Source organism: Myotis davidii, unplaced genomic scaffold (genome assembly GCF_000327345.1).
Source record: "Myotis davidii unplaced genomic scaffold, ASM32734v1 scaffold223, whole genome shotgun sequence".
NCBI lineage: Eukaryota > Metazoa > Chordata > Mammalia > Chiroptera > Vespertilionidae > Myotis > Myotis davidii.
This window is the reverse complement of record NW_006294609.1, coordinates 3,216,859-3,227,151: the sequence shown is the minus strand read 5'-3', so window position 1 is coordinate 3,227,151 and position 10,293 is coordinate 3,216,859. Positions and strand designations below refer to the sequence as shown.

Here is a 10,293-nt window from a genome sequence, read left to right as displayed (position 1 = left end):
TGAACCTTGAGGCCATTTGAAAACTGGCACTCTGTTGGAAAGAAGGATAGGCTGCTGCTCTTGCTTTGTTGACTGAAATGATGATTCAGAATGAGCTTATATTGTGTGAATCTGACTGAGGAATATGAGAGAGTGCTTATAAAATCAGTAGTCTATTGTTGTGGAAAAAAGTGTCACAGTTGGGGTGTTATCTTCTATAATAATAAAAGCATAATATGCTAATTAAACCCGACAGCCAAATGACCTGGATGTCCTTCCAGATGACTTTCCAGACAAAGCCCAGGCTGAGGCAAGCCATAGCAGCTGTGAGGGCCGAGCCCCTTGCACAGATTTCGTGCATCGGGCCTCTAGTTAGTAATGAAGCAAACATTTACATTTCTATTTGTCTTATTTTTTATAATAATAAAAGCATAATATGCTAATTAAACCCGACAGCCAAATGACCTGGATGTCCTTCCAGATGACTTTCCAGACAAAGCCCAGGCTGAGGCAAGCCATAGCAGCTGTGAGGGCCGAGCCCCTTGCACAGATTTCGTGCATCGGGCCTCTAGTTAGTAATGAAGCAAACATTTACATTTCTATTTGTCTTATTTTTTAATTAGTTCCAAATTAGGAGTGAAAAAAAAAGGTAGTGTTATTGGCCCTCAAAAATCTTGGAGCAACCCTGGCTGGTTTGGCTTAGTGGACAGAGCATCAATCTGGGGATTGAAAGGTCCCAGGTTCTATTCTGGTCAGGGCACATGCCCAGGTTGTGGGCTAGGTCCCTGGTGGGGGGCGTACAAGAGGCAGCCGATCAATGACTCTCATCATTGATGTTTCTATCTCTTTCTCCCTCTCCCTTCCTCTCTGAAAGCAATAAAAATATATATTTTTTAAAATATTGGAGCAATGGTTTTGGGGAAAAAACACACACCAAAACTGGCATTGGGTGTCAGAATAGCATGAGGAGGTCTAGGTGTCTGGCAGTCCAGATAGGAGGCTGTGGAATTTAATCTCTTATTAGGCCCATGTACGTTTTTTAATATGATACCTGGTTCTTAACTGATGTAAGAAAGGCCATGGTCCCAAGAATAATCTATTCAGGAACAATTTTGGCTGAAGGGATTGTGTAGAAAAGGGATTATCAAAGAAAAGCCATTTGTTCTCAGTAGCAAATAAACTGCAAATAGCTAAATTCCTTGAGCTAGAAGTTTTGTGCCAAGCATAGGAAGATGTGCCTGGTTTTTCTCTCTTGTTTTGAACTACATTCTTGATCAAGGGAGGAAATATTGCCAACTTTACAGATTATTCTTCCTAACCTCTTGGATTCATGTAGTTTAGCCTATAGAGTCTTGCTCTTAACCCTGGTCCCAAATAGGATTTATAATTTTTAGTCACATAAGCCCAGATCATAGCTTTAGTTTTCAGAGATCCAGACTTTGGCTTCATTCATGGAAGGGTAATAGTTATTGTTTGTTTTGTTTTTGTTTAAAAGCAAATAAAAGGTGGATGGTGACCCTTCAGCAATATACCTCTTTGGAATTGAGGCAGAGCAATAACTCAGTGAATTTACTAAAAATTCAAAAGCCAAAGGTCTGTGTCTTGTGTACTGTCTGGAAATTGGGTTTGCTCAGAAAATCTACGAGGAAATATAGTAGTTTGGGAAAAGCTTCAAGCTTGCTAATAAAAGATGAGCAGAGAGTGAATTTAAAAAAATAAGGGAATGCAGGAGGAAGATCTTAGAGGATAGGGAAGACAGAATAGAACTTGGATCTCTAAAGCTTTTGAAGGAAGGGTGCAAAAGGGGAAGCTTTTCGGCTATTATTCTACCAGATACGGTAACTGGGGGAAGGTACTTCAAATAAAACTAGTGACTGAGCTGTCCCAGCCGGGTGGCTCTTGTTTATGGGTTTCATTCCTGGTCAGGGCACATTTGATCCCCAGTTGCACGTTGGATCCCCAGTTGGAGTACATACGGGAGGCAACTGATCAATGTTTCTTTCTCTCTCCCTACTTCTCTCTCTAAAAAGTCCATAAATATATCTTCTGGTCAGGATTAAAAACAAACAACAAACTAGTGACTGAGGCTTCCACTGTTTCAAATTTCAGACCTTTCAAGAAGGCTAGAGTGTTGCAAACACTACTGTCAGAAGCTAACAGTATACATAGGCAGATTTACCCTCAGGATGTGCTAAGAGTATTATTGGGAGATTATTCTCTTATTGGGAGATTTTGTCCAATTTTGAGTTCACAGATCTAATGAGGCCAAAACCTAGATTTTTCAGTGTTTCCTCTTTCCTTCTGCTCTGGTTTTTGGTTGAGTTGTACCAAATAATAGGTTGTAGCAACATATTTTTGCCTGTCTGTGTTTTTTTAATTTTTTTTAATATATTTTTTATTGAGTTTTTACAGAGAGGAAAGGAGAGAGATAGTTAGAAACATTGATGAGAGAGAAACATCGATAAGCTGCCTCCTGCACACTCCCCACTGGGGATGTGCCCGCAACCAAGGCACACGCCCTTGACCGGAATCGAACCCGGGACCTCTCAGTCCACAGGCCGACGCTCTATCCACTGAACCAAACCGGTTTCGGCTAATTTTTATTTTATGATGATGTAACCAAAAGAAGATGAAGTGATCTTTTCATTATTTTCCCTTCTGGTGAATGAAGGAGGAAATTCCATCCCCTTTATAGAAACATGAGGATTGGGACAAAATTGTTACCCTCCAATATTGATGTCTACCTGTTTTCCTGAAGTAAACTCTTCTATTCTCTTCACCAGAGCTGTGAACATTTTCAGCCTAGAATTTTAATGATCATGGTTTGGAAATTCGTGTTCTGTAACTTATACAACTGATTTCTGAAAGAACACAATGTGTGGCAGTGCTGTTTTTAAAAGGGAGTATGAGCCAAAGCCGGTTTGGCTCAGTGGATAGAGCGTCGGCCTGCAGACTGAAGGGTCCCAGATTCGATTCCGGTCAAGGGCATGTACCTTGGTTGCGGGCACATTCCCAGTGGGAGATGTGCAGGAGGCAGCTGATCGATGTTTCTCTCTCATCGATGTTTCTAACTCTCTCTCTCCCTTCCTCTCTGTAAAGAAATCAATAAAATATATTTAAAAAAAAAAAAAAAAGGGAGTATGATTTGGATTTGAGATTTTTAACCTGCTAGGTCAAAGTCATTTTTTACCTTTATTATTTTTTCTCATTGAAACAATTTGAACTTTCTGGGTAGCATGAAAATTTTAAATAATGTTACATTGCCGTTCAAGAGGTAATATAAAGGAACCTTTTACACAGTTATTTATCAGAGTCACGATGGCAGAACTATAGATGCAGTGGAAAAAAGTAATGTCCACAAGGAACATTTGCTGGAGTTGGGGAGACAACATCTCCCAGAAATCAAAACAGGGATAAAAGCTAATATAGCTGTTTAATTGTTTAGTTGTTTGGGCAGCAGGAAACTGAAGCTTCTCAAAAACTTTACTTCTTTAAACTTCTGGAATGAAGAAAAGTTTATTCCGGTGGTATAATCTATAGTTGAGTTATGTATAACTCCCCCAAAATGTTATATACAAATTAAAATTTTTAAAACAACATTTTACTTGTTTTAAGAGCTTACCTTTTAAAGCACTGTAGATGGAATCCTCTGGTAAAAGAATACTCACTTGCCCTAACTGGTTTGGCTCAGTGGATAGAGCATCGGCCTGCGGACTGAAAGGTCCCAGGTTCGATTCCGGCCTAGGGCATGTACCTTGGTTTCGGGCACATCCCCAGTAGGAGATGTGCAAGAGGCAGCTGATCGATGTTTCTAACCTCTATCCCTCTCCCCTCCTCTCTGTAAAAAACCAATAAAATATATTTAAAAAAAAGAATACTCACGTTAGCGCTGACTGGTGTGGCTATGTTGGTTGGAGTGTTGTCCTGTATACCAGAGGGTGGCGGTTTCGATTCCCAATCAGGGCACTTATTAGGGTTCTATCACTGGTTAGAGCAAGTGTGGGAGGTGGCCTGATTGATGTTTCTCTCTCACATGGATTTTTCTCTTTCCCCTCCTCTCTAAAATCAATTTTAAAAAAAGAATATTCACTTTAAATGAGTAAATCTGGATTTTCATCCTTTTATGTTTAAACAAACTATGATTCTAAAGTATATATTTAAAGGTATGAACTATTAACTATAATTTAACCGGACTTTTAAAGGCATCACTTTCTTGAGAATTACAGGGTGTGAAGCTATATAATACTTAAGTCAGTGACCCTGATACTTAAGACTGTTTGAATCTTGTATTGTGGTTTCTTACTACTTTACCTTCTCCTTTCCCTATATTTAATATAACATATTACTCCTGGGTAGTAGCAAGAATAATATGATCCTTCTATAGCATCCCAAATAGCCTTTTAAAATTGTTTTTAAAAAGTTTTTGAAGAACTTGGACAAACAGCAAATGTTTGAACAAATTAGATAAATAAATGAACTATGCCAGGTCATGTGCTGCCATTTTAACACATAAGATCTCACCTAACTGGACTTAAGATCTCTTCTAACTGGACTTCTATTACCTATCACTTATTCAGAGTCTACAATATGCTTTAAAATTAGGTCAAGGGACAAACATTGGCTCCAAACATCATAGCTTTTCTACTTCAAGCATGGGAAAATACCTTGAGCTCTCACTGAAAAAAATATGTATATATATTTCTAACAAGCTTGGTTATTGGGTTTCTGAGTCTGCAGTAAAAAAGGAGACAGATTGCTAGGTGGGTATAGTGATAGCAGTTTGTGGTTCACAGAAAGGGAAGAGATGAAAGAAAAAAGATATAAAAGCGCAGTACATTACTTTTCAGGCCACTTAGTGGAGTGGCAGATAGCCCATCCATTTTGTGTTCGGTATTTTCACTTTGAAAAGTAGAATAGCCCTCACTGGTTTATTATCCCCAGTTATAAATGAGAACAGAAGTTTAATGGAATTAAGTAATTTGAATTTATATTCTTTCTGCTAAATGATAGCTGGGAAAATCTGCCTCAGCACATAGAAAAAATAGGTAGTTTTTATGAGTATCCCCAATGGGAAATAGTCTTTGCAAATACCAGAAAGTTATCTTTCCAAATAGCTTAAAATTTTGACACTTTAAAGCAGGGGTCCTCAAACTTTTTAAACAGGGGGCCAGTTCACTGTCCCTCAGACCATTGGAGGGCCGGACTATAGTTTAAAAAAAAACTATGAACCAATTCCTGTGCACACTGCACATATCTTATTTTGAAGTAAAAAAACAAAACAGGAACAAATACAATATTTGTATTTGCATGTGGCCTGCGGGCCGTAGTTTGAGGACCCCTGATTTAAAGAATAATCTCAGCTCTAGCTGGTTTGGCTCAATGGATAGAGTGTTGGCCTACGAACTGAAGGGTCCCGGGTTCGATTCTGGTCCAGGGCACATGCCGGGTTTCAGGCTTGATCCCCAGTAGGGGTGTGCAGGAGGCAGCCGATTAATGATTCTCTCTCATCATTGATGTTTCTATCTCTCTTCCTCTCCCTTCCTCTCTGAAATCAGTAAGAATAAAAAATTTTAAAGAATAATCTCAAAGTTATTTAGGGCAAACATACCTCCACAGAAGGGCATTCAGAGAGCCCAGGTTCCACTTAGCTTTAATCTGGTTCCTTCTTATATTCCTTTCCAGGCGGGTGCCACATCTATGTGGGCTTCATGCTGTGGACTGCTGAATGAAGTCATGGGAACCGGAGCTGTCAGGGGCCAGCAGGCAGGATTCGCCGGAAGTACCGGTCCATTCAGATTTACGCCAAACTCTGATTTTTCCACTACTTACCCACCAGCACCTACAGAAGGGCCTAATATAGTTTGCAAAGCCTGTGGACTTTCATTTTCAGTCTTCAGAAAGAAGGTGAGTTAGATGAAATGTTATATACAAAAGACATCAGAATTCTTGATTGTATGTAGTTTTGAATATTAATGAATCTTCATTTCTTTTTATAAAAAATACCAAAAAGTTAGTCCTGTTAATCATTTCCCATTTAGGAAAGTACTCAGTTGGAGGGACTAAATTACTGTTCAAGTTTTCTGACTAGACATTGTTACTTGTCTTGTTGCTCCTGAACTTTGACCTGTTTGTACACCTTGATTCTTCCTAATGATGCTTATGTTCTAAAGCAAGAGATTTAATTAGTCTACAGTTTTGTTCAGAGATGATTTACTGTATATACTCTGATCTCAAGTTTCAAAAAATATATCCCTAACCATATTTTTAACTCAAGTGAAGAAATAAATGTATTAAGGTAACTACAGTTCAACATAAAACACTTGGGTTAAAGTTGTTCTTTCTGTGAACCATCATGCAATAGTTCTCATAATCTTTGATTGTCAATTCAGTCCTTTAAAATACTTAAGGAACAAGGTATTAGCTTGTGGGAACAATGTACCAAGTGGAAATGACCACATCTTAGTGTCTTTAAGTTTTGCTAGTGGAATGGCTTGGACTGTGATTAAGGCTGTGTAGGGTAAGGATTACTGCATTAGTGGGGTCCTCTGTTCACTTGGATTGATCTTGAGAGATCAGTTGCCTTTCTCTTTCCTTGTGTTAAACGCATTCCCCTCCCCTGCTTCTCTTTAAGTGGAAATTGTTCACATAAAAAAAGTTGGTGGTTGTGCTTTCTGCTCCATGTGGTTCCAGACAGCTCTGCTCTGCTAATTACATGTTTGCCCCAAGGGGTGGAAAGGTTTTAATTCATTAACACAAGAGTGTATGTTTTTTTTTTTAAAGGGCTGTATTTGAACTTCTGTGAATCCAAACTGCCTTGGCAGTGACTGTTCATTATTTTCATGGCTTTTGGAACATAAAAACACCTGTGAGAATAGTCTGGTGCCACAGAGTACTTCCTAAGAACTAGAATTAAATGTTAAAAGAAGGCAAAAAAGAAAGAAAACTAGTACTTTCACAACGGCTCATAGCTAGCTATCATTAAATGCTTCTTTTCTATTTGTTTCTTCAGCACATATGTTGTGACTGCAAGAAGGATTTTTGCTCTGTTTGCTCAGTCTTACAAGAAAATCTTCGTAGATGTTCCACCTGTCACTTATTACAAGAGACGGCCTTTCAGCGCCCTCAGTTAATGCGACTGAAAGTGAAGGATCTGCGGCAATATCTCATTCTTAGAAACATACCCATTGATACCTGTCGAGAGAAAGAAGACTTGGTAGATTTAGTGCTGTGCCACCATGGGCTGGGCTCTGAGGACGACCTGGACACCAGCAGTCTCAATTCCTCAAGGTCCCAGAATTCTAGTTTTTTTACACATTCATTTTTCTCAAACTATACAGCCCCCTCTGCTACCATGTCTTCATTTCAGGGAGAACTAATGGGTAGAGACCGGACCTTAGGATCTGGAGCCTTGGCACAGGTATGATTGGTAATTACCCTAAGGGTCTGGCATGTCTACTCTTGGGGTCTTTAGGGGTTGATGCCTCCTTGTGGGAGAGAGGTTCCACACACTGCTGAACTTTGCGCTTACAAGCCTCCTGATGTGAGTTTCCAAACTTAGGTGCTAGGTGGCCCCAGAGTCAGCTGTTTGAAGGGTCCTAAATAACTCATCAGTTTCTTGACCTTAGTTACCTCAGTTTCCCTATCTTATATGGTGAAATGACTGAAAAGTCAAATATAAACATTTGCAAGACTGTGTCAGTGACCATGGAAACAGTAGTGTAAGTTAACCTAATGCCCAGTTGTCTTGCTGCAGCAAAAGTATCCTAATTTGAATCATGGGAAAGAACCACTGAATTAGTGAACGAATGTGGTTATTTGTTAATTTCAAAGAAGTACCAGTGCAGAATACTGGTGAGGTCTGCAGATGCTGCCATTTGATGCTTGTGTACCAGTGAGGTAGAATATTTGAAACTGAGAACTAACCTTGACTGTTGTAGAGCCCATGGTCAAGAAAAAGTCAGAGAAAGGTATGAAAAAAGGTATACAAATCAAATGGATTTCTGTCCTTCCTAAAGAGAAGAGTGCCTCTGACTGTTGAGGAATTTCTAAAAACTAGAACTAGCAATAGCCATCAGTGAAGAAGTCTAGAAACCATTCTTTGGAATTACTATCGAGGTCTTTCAATCATATCCCCCGACACTTGCACTGATCTTAGAACTTTAGTTTCTATCTATATCTTAGAGGCTTAAACTAGCTATATGTAGGCAGGTCCTTTGATAATGACTCAGTGCAATTTCATAGGCTTATGGCTTTGGACTATGGTCCCATGATGGGACCGTCCTTAGGGTTCTGGTTAGGTTTTATAAATTCACATATACCTAGGAATTTGGCTTTTGAGATAATTTTACAGAAGTGAAGTTGATCAAATCATGTAGGGCTCAACTCTTTGGAAGGGGCAGCAGCATTCAGGATCCAAATAAGTCATGGAATATGCCCATTGTTGGGTGCATTCTTGGGTAAGGTCTGTGGAACCCCTGCTTGCGCCCGCCTTGGCCTGGCGCCGCCCGCTCACCTGCTCCATCTCATTGCAGTCCCATTCTCATCAGGGCCCATTGGGGCCAGCAGTGCCTCCACTGCTGCCCGCTGCCAGTGCCATGTCGCTGACACCCCCTTCATTCTGCACCGCCCCCTGGTGGTCAGCAAACATCAAAGCGAGTGGTCAAACTCCTGAGGGGGCAATTTGCATATTAGCTTTTTATGATATAGGATACTTTAAGGACTGACAAGTAATCTGGGAAGAATATCTAGGGCCAGTCATGACTATAGGGTGAGAGCATGTCATTTTCCTTGCTGTGGGAGGTCTGAATTGGTAGGAATAGAAGTGCTGTATAATTTCAGGCACCTGGCATCTCCAAGAAGAGACTGAGAGCTTCGCTGTCTGACCTGTCAAGCCTTGAAGATGTGGAAGGGATGAGCGTGCGCCAGCTGAAGGAAATCCTGGCTCGGAATTTTGTCAACTATTCTGGCTGTTGTGAAAAATGGGAGCTGGTAGAGAAAGTAAACCGCTTATACAAAGAGAATGAAGAAAACCAAAAGTCATGTAGGTTTCTTTTTTCCTATTTCCCCTGCAGTATCCTTCCTTAGGCTTTAGAAGCTGGGCTGTCTCTGTTACAAGTCAAATTTATTTCTGTGACAGTGTTTATTTCTCTTAAATCCAGGGATTACTGGCTTTTTCAACCTTGAATTATTGTCCTTCCAAACCATATTCATGATCCCCCTTGATCCTTTCTGTGACTTGTAGAAATGGAAGCCTCAATATCTCTAACTCTAGGTCCAAATCTCAGACTATGAACTTAAAAATTTTTTTAATCCTCACCCAAGGATATGCTTATTGATTTTAGAGAGAGGGGAAGGAGAGAGAGAACATCGATTGGTTGCCTTCCATATGTGACCTGACCAGGGATTGATCTCGCAGCCTTTTGGTATACGATAACACTCCAACTGAATGAGTCATACCAGTCATGGCAGGCAGCCAGCTGTGAACTTTTAGAATTCATTTAGCACCTTTCTTATTCAGATTCTGGATTTTCTCAAAACCTAATCTGGGCCAGAGAGCCAGAAAAGGCCCGCAACCCTTTTCAGTTATATTTCATCAGTACCAGGGTGGCCAGAAACATAGGTGGCTTTTGAGATGCTTCCAAGGCTGGAGTCTGGGGCTTCCTCCAACTATAGGCTACTTGATGTACAACTCTTCGTAACTTCACTATGTAAATATAACTTTTCCCTGCTGAGATGAGGCCCCGGACACAGCAACTTTCCCAAGTTGGTGGTGGCTGAAAATTCCAAGGGTGTTCTGACTCCAAGGCCCATATTAAGGACAACCTAGGTTTCCTCATTTTTATTTACAGAAGCAATCCTTACCAAAACCTGGAATTACATAGATTAAAATAGAATTAAATAGCTAACATTTGTTGGGCACTTTATACCTGGTCCTAAGCTAAGCATTTCTCATTTATTCTCACAAAACTCTACCAGGTGTAGGCATTAATATTGCCATCTCTAGTGGAGGGAAGTGCAGAGAAGTTGGGATTATTTCTTACTGCAGGATCATGCTGTGCCTATTGTGGTCACTCAGCAGGTGGCTGCTCAGCCTATCAGGGGCAGTTCTAGCTTTCTGTTACCTTTCAGATGGTGAGCGGCTGCAGCTACAGGAAGAGGAAGATGACAGCCTGTGCCGGATCTGCATGGATGCTGTCATAGACTGCGTCCTGCTCGAGTGTGGGCACATGGTCACCTGCACCAAGTGCGGCAAGCGCATGAGTGAGTGTCCCATCTGCCGACAATATGTGGTGCGCGCTGTGCACGTGTTCAAGT

At 40.5% G+C, this 10,293-nt stretch overlaps 1 protein-coding gene across 1 annotated transcript in view; it reads left to right on the top strand.

Moving 5' to 3' along the window:
- The window catches only part of RNF34 (ring finger protein 34, E3 ubiquitin protein ligase), a 35,911-nt gene that overhangs the window by 25,006 nt on the left and 612 nt on the right, over positions 1-10,293 (top strand). The window contains exons 3-6 of the mRNA XM_006768989.2: positions 5,662-5,883; positions 6,989-7,396; positions 8,818-9,019; positions 10,108-10,291. Coding sequence (XP_006769052.1) covers positions 5,662-5,883; positions 6,989-7,396; positions 8,818-9,019; positions 10,108-10,291 — 1,016 coding nt within the window. The remainder of the gene's footprint in view (positions 1-5,661; positions 5,884-6,988; positions 7,397-8,817; positions 9,020-10,107; positions 10,292-10,293) is intronic.